At 34.9% G+C, this 12395-nt stretch overlaps 1 protein-coding gene across 3 annotated transcripts; it reads left to right on the top strand.

The window, feature by feature from the left end:
• The first annotated feature begins 1416 nt into the window (after positions 1-1416).
• On the top strand, positions 1417-9829 carry LOC101211852 (lysine-specific demethylase JMJ706). 3 transcript variants are annotated; one of them, XM_011652030.2, is made up of 11 exons: positions 1417-1886; positions 2979-3366; positions 4629-4785; positions 4858-5077; positions 5489-5542; positions 5632-5711; positions 5881-6158; positions 6265-6660; positions 6932-7341; positions 7474-7713; positions 8643-9829. In XM_011652030.2, the coding sequence occupies exons 1-11, from the start codon at positions 1884-1886 to the stop codon at positions 9027-9029; spliced, it is 2613 nt and encodes an 870-aa protein (XP_011650332.1). In that variant the 5' UTR covers positions 1417-1883; the 3' UTR covers positions 9030-9829. The 3 variants fall into 3 exon arrangements, with proteins under 3 accessions (XP_011650332.1, XP_011650333.1, XP_031738647.1); XM_011652031.2 differs by having other exon boundaries at positions 1418-1886; positions 8646-9829; XM_031882787.1 differs by lacking the exon at positions 1417-1886 and adding an exon at positions 2059-2204.
• The last annotated feature ends 2566 nt before the right edge of the window (positions 9830-12395 follow it).

The raw sequence follows: 12395 nt of genomic DNA, 5'->3' as shown, positions 1-12395 counted from the left end.
GAGTTGTTTTAAATAACATTTAAAAGAAAAAGTTAAGTGCACACCATATGACATATAGGACTTACTCCTAAGTCTAGACCAATGAAGACCAAATTCGGTGCATTTGTTATTTAACATCCCAACTAGCTAGGGAGTGAAAGTTGTTGTTACGAGTAATAGACCAAGAATCACAAGCCTTAAATGTTAAATGTAGGGTTTATCTAATCATCATTTGTCGAAGCCATTATTTTTACAAAACCAACTATGAATATACCATAGTCAATTTAATAAATGTTCAAACCGACCTCGACATCGATGAGTAAGGTCATTTGGTCGGTTTAACACTTATAAATACATTTTAGAAATTCTTGATTTGAAACTTTTCAAAACCGATCCTGACTGGCCGCGTTTGGTTTAGTCGGTCGATCGTGCTCGTCCCTAGTTAAATGTAAGAACAAAATAGTGAAAGTCAAGGGCAAAAGAAGTGACTGATTTGTTGGACCAAATGGTCGAACTTGTCCTATTTGAAACCCATAGAGGGCGAGATGAGCCACTTTCTACTAGGCATGGTACAATATATGTTTTTTTAATCTTCTAATTTCTAGCTACTCTGGTAACTAATTATTGATTTAAGCATCAAAAGTTATATGTATCACATAATTTTTTTATTATTATTTCGGTACGGTTTTTCTTTTCCACAATTATAATGTTTGGGCACAACAACGTGAACCTAGCAAGTTCTACTATCAGAAAATAAAACAATCATTAAAAACTTAATTGGATTGTACATGACTACGTTCAAAATTTAATATGTTGCAAATATAATGTGATTGTAATCAAGACTGTTAACTCGACATTACACGACATACTATTTTTTTTTACTGTTAATCGGTAATGCTACAAGTTTTTTGTAACACAATTAGATCGATCACTGCTCCCCAATCAAATTGAATTAGTGGAGCCCAATTTTCGACTAAGATCTATGAATTATGGTGTTAGATGCTAAATTATTAATTTGGAGTAAGGTTTTGAAGGAACTTTTTAATTTTAATTTCTTTTAATTTTAGCCTCGGAAAAGACCCAAATAGGACCATAAGGAATCAAAAGGTAACGAAATAATGAAATAGTAAATAGTAAAATATTGTAGGGGTAAAAGAGTAAAAAGGAATCTTCATAAACAGTGAGCAACAGAAACTCGGACGGAGAAAAACGCGTTTCGGCTTTTGGGGAGGGGGTTTGGTTGAATTGAACCACCTAACAACAACCACTTTCCTTCACACTTCTCTCTCCCTTTTATTTTTATAATATAATACAATATTTATAAACAAAAACAAATAAATAATAATATTTATAAATTTTTTTTATTGGGAGTTAGTTTACTCATTAAAGCGTTAATATTCCTGAGGTATAAAAGTATAAATTATCCTCTTCTAGCAACTTTTTTGGTTTTCTAAGCCTTTCGCTCCTTTTTCCTCTCTTTCATTTTCTACTGTTCTCTCCCTCCAGTTTCTCTCTCTCTCTCTCCTTCTCTCTCGCCGGTGAATCTCCTTTTTCCTCTCGCCGGAAAAGTGCTCGCCGTTTCCGACCGCCGCCGTCTCCGACCTTAGGAGATTCTCTCTTTATTGCTGCTTGCGTGTTCTTGTCGCTTTCCTCTGATTCCGCTCCGGAACCTCTGGATCTCTGAATCTGACTGCGGTTCTTCTTCCTCTTCGTCTCTTTCGAGAATGTGGTCCGACTTCTCCTCCTTTCGCTCTCGCGCTTGACGGCTCCTGCGTGTACCGTGATCTAGGGTTTCGGTTTCTGGATTTTTGATTTGTTTTTACTTTTTGCTCTGCGGTGGTGTTGTTTCGGCGAAGCGAACAAAGACGGAGGCGTGTAAGAATAAGACGCTGTTTCGGGATGAGATGGTACGCATTTCGGTTTTCTCGTTTTTGGTTTTTGGTTTTTGATTTCTTTTGTCTTTTTTTTTGTTTACTTTTTGCTGAATACAAAATTATTTCGTGTTCGGTTTGAACTTTGACGAATTTATCTTCTTATGTTTTACTTTTCAGATCTAGTACATTGTTCTTGTTTTGCATCATTTTTGTAATTTTTTATAATATTATTTTTGTTATTTGCTTTCCTCTGTCCTCTTTGTTTTTACGAGGTCAAAGAGTTGATTTCTGGTCGTCGAATTTGTATGATTGGAGAATTCGTCGTTGGATTTCGGCCTACAATTTTTTGCTGTAATACCATTTCCGTTGACTTATTTTCGTTGTTTCGGCGTTAATATTTTCGTTCATGTATTGTCACGGGTCGAAATTTTCATTTTCCTCATCGGCACTATTTATCCTGAAATCGTTGGTTACTGTTACACCTTCGTTGAGGAGGAAGATTTGACTTGGTTATCTCAAGAGAGTTCTGTTTGTTGTATCAGTTGAATTTCTTATTCAAATGGTACGGCGACGAGTTATTTGTGCAAATTTGGCGGAATTGAAGATTTTTGGCTAATTCGATTTGTTAGGACCATGCTATATTTTTCTTTAAGATTATTGAAAGTCTGGAAATTCGTTGAGGTATATGAATGAATAATATTACCAAGCTATTTACGGTTCTTTGACTTTCATAATATCGTCAAGTGGGTACTTCCTGGTGGCTAGTGATATCTCTATGTTGAAGATGAAATGCGTAGGTTGACCTTCTGGGGTTCATGAGATGTATTCCGTTTTGTAGCAATCTAATTGCATGCATTAGATAGTGGTCAGACGCATTGCCGTCACTTTCTTGTGGTAATTTGATGCCCGGCGGCTTTTACTTGACAAGAGTTCCTCTGCTTTGAAAGTTTGAATTGCCTAGCTGAATATTATATTGAAATTTGGACCAAACGACTTCCTTAAATTGGTCCATTTGAATTTTTTGATTGATAGGGAGGGGCTTGTACCTTCATGTAATTCATTCAATTAGTACTTTGTTTTCCTACATATGATAATAACTGTGTCTGACACGTTGGCTTTTGACAGGTGGAGGGAAGAATATGTTCATCGAGAGAGGATAGAAATGGGTTAGCTCTTCTGAAGCTTAAGAGGCTTCAGCCAACAAATTCTGAAACTGCCAACAAAACTTCAACTGTCAAGAATATGATGAACAGAAGTGGAGGTGATGCTTTAAGGGCCTCAACTCCTTGTGGTGTGAGATTACTTGGTGGCAATGCAGAAACCTTTTCTCGTTCAAGTGGCATGTCACATGAGAGGGATGTCTTTTCAAAAAGGAGAGTAGACAAGTTTGAATATGATGATTTAGAGTGGACGAAGAAGATTCCAGAATGCCCCGTGTATTCTCCCTCAAAGGAGGAATTTGAGGATCCTTTGGTCTATTTGCAAAAGATAGCTCCTGAAGCCTCAAAATATGGTGAGATACTTGCTTCCTCCCTCTAGATTGTAAACGCCCGATCAGTTATCATATTTGATTTTGGCTTAGAAGTTGCTTTGACCTTTGAAGTCTGACCTTCGTATGCATGAAATGTTTTCATGGAAAAATATGCTGTCTTGTTTTGCCTGATGAAATGATGTCTCTTCTATTTTTATTGGAAGAGTGGAACATAACATTTTGTTTTGCGCAAACAAAAAACATCATTTAAAATTTGATCACCAATCACACCTATTGGGTATGGCTGAATTGGATTTTCATGTAATTAATGCCACGACCATTTTTTTTTCATGCTACAAAAGAAATTAAAAAGGGTCCATTCTGTCTTCTTGGAATTGATGATGGGAATAATTAAACATTCAGTGACTTAGTATGCAGTTGGATACGGGAAGAGCTAAGGAAGTTTTTGAAAGTTGGAATGACACTTGAGCCAAAAATATATCAAGAAGCTTATTTGTCTCTCCTGATTATGTCAAACAGTGCCTTTTAAATTGCCATGTGCACTGACACTTGAGCAATTGAGCTTAATTGTGGAGTGCAATGCATAACAAATTTGTGAAGCTCATGTATAATTAAAAGAAAATGGAAGAAAGAAGTTATGCATGAGGGTTTTGTCAGTGAAGGTGTTTAAAAGCATACAAGCAATTCTGTTATTAGCCTTTGAAAAGATAAAAAGAAAAGGGTTAAAATAACCTCTTGGCACACAGCCTAATGGTTTGCAATACCACTAGGGCATCACGTGGATTCTTTTTGTTTTGACATTTTTGGTTTATTGCACGAGTATTTACCAAGATTTCTCTTACTGCTGCTAATGATGTTTACTTTGTTGCTTATGCGATTATTTTGGCTACTTTGTGCACCATCTCCATCCTTACCAACATTTATAGTTAGAAATTATTCTAATATAAGTTTCTCAGATTGGTGATCATTGAATATGAAACCCTAATCCTACAAGGTTAGTTGTCACATTTTAGGATCCGTATGTAGGCTAGTTTTTCTTTGGAGAATTTAGTTTCTCAGCAATTGGTATATTCGTCTTCAGCCAAGTTAATTCATTTTGTGATTGGTTTTGTTAGGTGGCTGAATAACTATTATTTTCCATTTTCTTTTTGGACTTCTTTCCCAGCATATAATCATCTTTGTTGTCTTTTGCAGCTTTTCAAAACAAAAAAATCGTCTTTATTGTTCTATGTGTTGGCTAATGTGACTGATATTTACTTTCGTTACTAAACTGGAACTTTCAGGCATATGCAAGATTGTTTCCCCACTGATTGCTTCTGTTACTGCTGGGGCTGTATTAATGAAGGAGAAACCAGGGTTCAAGTTTACAACGAGAGTGCAACCTTTTCGTTTTGCTGAATGGGATACTGATGATCAGGTTACCTTTTACATGAGTGGAAGGTGAGCATTCTTTGTGTACACATGTAATTCGGATTATATGTCTGGTACTGAATATGTAACTTGTCATTTTAGGAACTATACATTTCGCGATTTTGAAAAAATTGCAAACAAGATATATGCTCGTAGATATAGTAGTTCTGGATGTCTACCTGCGTCATATATGGAAAAGGAATTTTGGCGTGAAATTGCTTGTGGGAAGACAGAAAGTGTTGAATATGCTTGCGATGTTGATGGTAGTGCGTTTTCGTCTTCTCCATCTGATGAGCTTGGAACAAGTAAATGGAATTTGAAGGTCGTTCTCTTTCTTTTTTTGTGTTTGCTAAGCGGCAAAAGGAAGCTAAACAAGAAACCAATTAATTAGATATTTGTGATGTATACATATCTGTAAAAGAGTTGATACACCTTGAAACAATCATTAAATTTTGTTGCTAAAGCTCACTCCCAAGTCTTTGTATGACATTTTTCCAAAGTTAAAGGTCTTCGTTTTACTATAGGACTTTCATAGCCTCATCTAATCTCTAGTCTCTTGCCACTTAATTTCAATTGCATGCTTCTGTATTTTGAAACGAACTTCAGGAACATTTAAGAAAATAAAAATGGTCAACAAAGAATTTCACCCCTTCGAAGTAACATTTGAAGTGGTTGATTTACTTGTCTCCTGAATATCTGTTAGCTTATTATTGTATGTTTCCTTTTGTTCCAGAACCTTTCACGGCTACCCAAGTCCATATTGCGCCTTTTGGAAAATCCAATACCGGTAGGGTGGTTACTTTATATATGGTGCATCATCATGTAACATGCTTGCACTTCATGTGTTAATGTATCTTTTATTGGCACCTATAACAGGGAGTAACGGACCCCATGCTTTATATTGGAATGCTGTTTAGTATGTTTGCTTGGCATGTGGAGGATCATTATCTATACAGGTAGGTGTGCTGATATTACCGTTTTAGGAGATCAGATAATTTTTTGGTTTGTATTATATTTTTCATTTTTTCTGGCACCCACAGTTTTATGTTTGTAGTTTTGAGCTACTAAGTGACACCTTCTAGTTTCTGCTAGTCCTTCACCATGTCAATTATGTACTTGTTGCAGTATTAATTATCATCATTGTGGGGCATCTAAAACTTGGTATGGCATTCCTGGTCAAGCAGCTTTGCAGTTTGAAAATGTGGTCAGGGAGCATGTGTACACCCGTGATATCTTATCAACTGGTGGAGAGGATGGAGCATTTGACGTTCTTCTGGGGAAAACGACGTTGTTTCCACCAAGTATTTTGTTGGATCATAAGGTGCCTGTATACAGAGCTGTCCAGCAACCTGGAGAGTTTGTAATTACCTTCCCCAGAGCATATCATGCTGGATTCAGCCATGGTAAGACATTTTAGACTACGGTTTTTCTGATTAATGTCATGTATTATGATTGACGAATTGAAAATTTATCATCCTTTTAATTTTCCCCCTCCTTTGAAATGCACAGGCTTCAATTGTGGTGAAGCAGTGAACTTTGCGATGGGTGATTGGTTCCCCTTGGGAGCTGTTGCTAGTCAGCGTTATGCACTTCTAAACAGGATGCCTCTAATTCCTCATGAAGAGCTTCTGTGTAAAGAAGCAATGCTTCTCTACACAAATTCAGAATTTGAAGACCCACATTATGCTTCTGCAGAGTTAGCCTCTCATTATTCTATTAAGACTTCTTTTGTAAGTCTGATTCGCTTCCAGCATCGCGCCCGATGGTCATTGATGAAATCAAGAACATGCACTGGTGTATCATCAAATCTTCATGGAACCATCCTATGCAGCTTATGCAAACGTGACTGCTATATATCTTATATCAACTGCAGTTGTTATGGACATCCAGTGTGTCTTCGTCATGGTATGCTCATATCACTTGTTGATTTAATTAATTATTTGATGAGTATTCATTGAGCTTGATTTTCCTCTACTGTAATTGTTATTTTCTTTTTCATTAACTTATATTTATGAAGCTTAAAATTTATGCAGTATGTGGATATATCAGCAGTTTGATTTTGTAGAATTGACCCCGAAAAAATGACAAAATATTGAAGATGTTTGAAATAATTAGGTTAAAAAAGCATAACGTTTTATGCTTTTGGTTGTTACTGATTACAAGCTTTCTTAACCAGATATCAAATCTCTGAACTTCTCATGTGGTAGCAACCGCACACTCATCCTGTGTGAGGATATTTTTGAAATGGAATCCGCAGCTCAGAAATTCGAGCAGGAATGTGGAGGCCAAACTAATTACGTTGAAGAATTGTATTCTTATCCTCTGTTAAATTTATTTAAGGGAGCTGATTCGGATGGATACACTCCTTATTGCGAAATAGAAGTGCAGTTAGATTCCGAATTTACTGCTGCTGCTGCTGCGATTTGTCGCTTGGGAGAAAATGAATGTGTTTCCAGTAGCCAGCCTACACAAAGTTGTATCACTGAAAACCATAGACCTGAACCATCAGATCTTTCTCTCTCTTGTGAAGCGTCAACTCTTTGTTCGGTTGTAGACTATAATGAAACATTGTCCACTACTAGCCATGTAAGATAGATCTGATTTCGAGCTCAACTCATTCATTTTTGTTACATAATTGTGTCCGTCGAAGTGAATTTTTGGTCAGGATTGCCCTGTTATGAATATTAAATAATAATGATTGTATTATTTCTCGAACAGGTACCAAGAAATTCAAGTTTTGAGCACTCTTCTGATATTTCTAACCGTGTACTTGAGCCATCACGTAATAATTGCTCGAGTTCATCTCTAGGCAGTGTACGTGCATCGGAGCTAACCACTTTAGTAGATCGAGAAAGTGATGATTCTGATGCAGAAATTTTTAGGGTCAAGCGTCGCCCGCTGAAGCTGGATAAAAAGACCGGGAGTGATGCCACGTCTTTAAAGCAGTTTGCTGGCCAGGTACTGTTGTCTTAGCCATTTCTGGCCATGATTGATTTATTCTGGAAAAATTTTGGGTTTGTTTGCATGTATTTCCTGAAAATTAATTACAATAAAATTCCCATGAGCTTTGCTATTTACTTTTCGAAAGTTGCCATGTTACCCCGAGTCCTTTCACCTTTCATAAACATATCAGAATCACCCATAAAGTAGGAATTTGTTTGAAGCTTGATATAAATTGGGACTAGGATCATTAACGGAAACCGAGACTTGGACACTGCCGCATTATTGCAGATCGCGTCGCAGGTCCCAATTTCTATCCAAAATTCTAATCGATTTCTAATTTAAGGGTATGGTTTTTATATGTTGATGAATGGTCAAATGGCATCATTGGAGCTTTTGAAAGAGAGAATATTTTTCGAATAAGTTGGTGCCTGGGATTTCCCCCATGATTTCTTTATATGAAATGTCTTTTACTGAAAAAACAAAGAACGTTTCTTATTATTTTTTTTTTTTTCAAGATTGGCTTGTACGTACTTTTTCAGACGACTGATTGAAAAAGTACCTTTTGTATTTTTCATCTTTTACCCTTTTTTTTCATGCTTTGAATCTTTAGCTTTTTGTGCGTACAATAGTTATTTAACACCATTCTTCATCATTTCAGAGTTCATACGAACAATTTCTTTATCAAGCATTTAGCAAAATATTTGAAAATAATGAACACGAGGACTCGTAGAAGTAATTTTAAAATTGTCAAAATTACATTTTGTCATGCTCAAAATCAATATCTTTAATCACTCAATTTAATATTTAATTTTACCCTTTGAAAAAGTATGACTCCCAATTACATGGCTCAACTCTATTCTTAAAACTTGTGCACTTGTTGCTATAGTGGCACATTATTTTTAATTCTTTCTGAAGTTTTGGATATATGTGTTCATCATTGTTAGCAGGATGGCCGCAAAAGATTGAAGAGAATCCAAACAAATGGGAACTCTGAGCACCTAAAGCCATTGGATTGCCATGGAACCGACAAATCACGTTATAAATTCTACCCTTCTACTGCTCATAAAGACTCTGCAGAAAGTGATGCAATTGAAAAGTGTGGCAGAGGAAGTATCAAGTGCCAGAGATTCAGCAACGAGAAACTAATGAATAGACAGCGCGCCTACGAACTCAACAACCGCAGAAGGGAACGGTTTCAGCATGATATGGCGAAGCCCAAAAGGGTTCATCATCCACATCCCTCTATGGAAATTGGGCCTAAGCGTCTCAAAATCAGAGGCCCAACATTCAGTGGCCCAATACCAGATCATATTGATTCCAAATGGGCCTAAACTGGGCTGTGGTGACCTTGCCTCTCTCTCTTTCTCTCTCTCTCTGTACAGCAGCATATCATAGAGCCTGACTTTGCTAATCTTATTCTTCACTAATGGGGGGGTCTAACAACACACCATGGAAAAGCCATAATAGATGATTTGATGATGAACTTCTGGGAGCAGTGATACAACATTTAACCTAGATTGCAACATTTTAACATTCTTTGTGCAGGCCTTAAAAAATCGAGGCCATTCGCACACACGGGTGGTGATGATGATTCAGATTCTTCAAGGCAACCCAAGTCGGTACTGGGCCATTTATCCCGCCGTCCTGGGACAACCTTTGCTGCAGTTCTCTGCTTTAAGCAGGTAGATGGTTTAGTCAATTTGATGTTTAGTTCCTATTTTTCTTCTCACTTCCATTTTTGTGAGGTAAGTGGGGATTCCCACATACTTCATTTGAAAAAAAGAAAAAAAGAAAGAAAGAAAGAAAGATATATAGCTCTTGCTGCTTCCATTTTCACGTTCTTTATTCTTTCTGTAGCAATGGGTACATGTACTACCTTGGACTACTTGAATAAAATACAAAGAAGTTTCTTCTTTGTCACTTGTAGGTAACAACACTTAGAATCTAGACACGAACAGCTAGGTTTCTTCTTTGCTTAATCCATTTGAATTGGTAAAGAATGTGAAGAATATTAACTGTTATTTGAAATGATGCAGAGAGACGCAATTTTTTTGGGTCTCATATATATATATATATTCTTGTGGGGGCAAAAGGCAAAGCGCTATGCTGCTGCTCCCAGTCCCAGGTAAAAGACATATCTGAATGAGTGGTGATATTATTTTATTCTGTTTTGAAAGGATGGTTGTGTGGGACATTACTATCCCCCACCCACAAATCATTTCCATTCCAACCTTTTTTTTTCTCTTCTTTCCTAAAGATAAAAAGAGAATATATATTGGTTTGAATGGTGGGAAGGTATAAAATAAAACCATTGTTTTTTAGAATGAGAAAGGAACCTTTTTCTTTTTCTCCTTTTGAAAATAGCTTTGTTCAATTATGGGGAAGTTTAGTCCACCAGCTTGAATTTTTTGGCTGCCCCTTGAAATCTACTCTTCCCATAATAATTAGATCTGAAATACACTTGGTGTTCTTGTCAAGTCGACAGTGGGTGTAGGAACCAAGGGTTCATTTATTAATTAGGTTAAAAATCACTTTTAGTCCAAAACTTTCTTCAATATAATTTAGTAAGTAAACCTTGTGGTGTAACAATTCAGTTTTTGTACATAAAAATTTGTAACGTGTTCATTCCTATCGTATAAATAAGTGTTACTGTTAATAGAATCTCTTGCACAAGTAAATTGACAAAGCAATTAAAGTTTCATTATTTATGGACTAAAATTGTTATTTTTGTAAAGATTTAGGCTCAAAAAGTGTGTTGTTTTGTATTACTGAAATATGATTACATGAATTTGGACATTCTAGTTTTAAGCAGTTAGATACGTGTGAGATATAGATGAGGCTTGAGTGAGATTGGTTTCATGTTAAATTCAACCAATGTTCAATTTAATAAGTTCTGGGAACTTTTGATCTTGTGTTTAAAAGTTCCTTTTAGCATAGGTTTGTGGGATTTAATACGATGTCTTTAGTAAAGATTATGTGTGTTTAGAATTTTTTGGAACTTATGCATGAATTAAACTACACTACACTTGTGTTTAACCAAGAATTTTATTATAAAATAAAGATGAAACGAAAAAGAAAAAAGAGAATAGGTAATGGTTTCTTTTCAAAGAGCTCTTGCGTGTATCTTTCACTAATTAACTTATTCCTTTTTCATATATATATAAGTTCTTTCTCGTAGATTTATTGGATACGTAATTTGAGGTAACCAGCTTTTGTACTAGAAGTCTTTGCAAAAGATTCAAAATGTTTCCTCTTTTATTTTTGTTGTTATCTTTACTTTATTTGCTTAAATTGTTGGCATTCCATCACTTTGCCAACTAGCTTTTTTTGTATTTAATTTAATTACAAAAAAAAAAAAAAAAAATCTGATAATCCTACCATCGGTCAGCAACACTATGATGTCTTTTAAAAGTTCTTTCCTTTCCTTTTTCCCCCCTTCAAAATATTCACAATTTTCAACAAATTATTCTTCTCTTTTTTTTTTTCTTTTTTCTTTTTTCGTGAATGATTACCTCATATTATATTTCAAAAATAGAAAAATATTATCAAATAATAATTAAGTACGCTTCTACTATTTACATTTTCCCACTTTTTGTTTGCACCCTCATTTCTTGCTAAGATTCGATAGCATAAAAGTTGGGCCGTCGTGGACGTTCCATTTCAAGGCCCAATATTACACGAAAGCCCATTTAAGCAAGATTCTTTCTCTCTACCTCTCGTTTCTCTTATTATATATATAATTTACACTTTAATTAATTATTTTAAATGTCACATAAGCTTTCAACTTAAATTTATATTTTTTGTTTTTAAGTTTTTAAAAAGAACATTGCTTTCAACTCATCAAGTTGAGATGATTTGAGAAATATACTAAACATGCACTATCATACTTAAACCAAATTTGAAATGGAAAATTTATTTTCTTGTAGGGTGTAATGTTTAAAAATTAAATTAACCCGCGGTTGAATTTTAACTATTTATTTTATCAATCTTTTCCGACACTCAAAATGGTTAAAAAAAATTTGTGTACTCCCTTTTAGGATCGTCAAAAGAAATTCCAAACACCTTCCAATTCAAAGTAGATTGTGTTTTTGTTTTTGTTTGACTTTCTTAAATGTCATTTAACCTACAAAAAGATTTAGGAAAGAAGGAAAGTTGATCTCAAAATCAAATTTTTGAAAACCAAACTTACAAAATTGGTTGAATTGATAAAAGATCCCACCAAATTCAATTAGAATGGATTGAAATTGACAAAGTTTATTCCACCAAATTGGCCTAACTATTCTTGGTTTTATGCCTTAAAAACCTAATGTATTCATCCACAGATAAGGCTAAAGCCAATTAAGTTTATTCAGTTTCATCTATTTTTGTAAAAATAATAACAATAAATTTTCCTTTTAAAACTATTTATTTGAACTTGGAACTCCTAGATCACTAGATGGATGTCTTCTTTATTAACTTCCTTTCCTAATCTAATTTTTTTTCTTTTGTAAAACAATTATTGTATGAGTATCTAACCTTCAACTTTTACCAAATAAAATTATATCAATTACTACTTAACTAACTTCATTAATAAAAGATTTATAATTTAATTTTAGTCATGGAGGATAAGGTGAATACTAGAGATTAATAAATTAGGAGCAATTTTAAACAATAAACTGAACCAAAATATTTATAAATTATAGTAAAACTTTACTTTA

The sequence above is a fragment of the Cucumis sativus genome, chromosome 3, assembly GCF_000004075.3.
Source record: "Cucumis sativus cultivar 9930 chromosome 3, Cucumber_9930_V3, whole genome shotgun sequence".
NCBI classification, from domain to species: Eukaryota; Viridiplantae; Streptophyta; class Magnoliopsida; order Cucurbitales; family Cucurbitaceae; genus Cucumis; species Cucumis sativus.
This window is presented reverse-complemented; position numbering and strand designations above follow the sequence as displayed.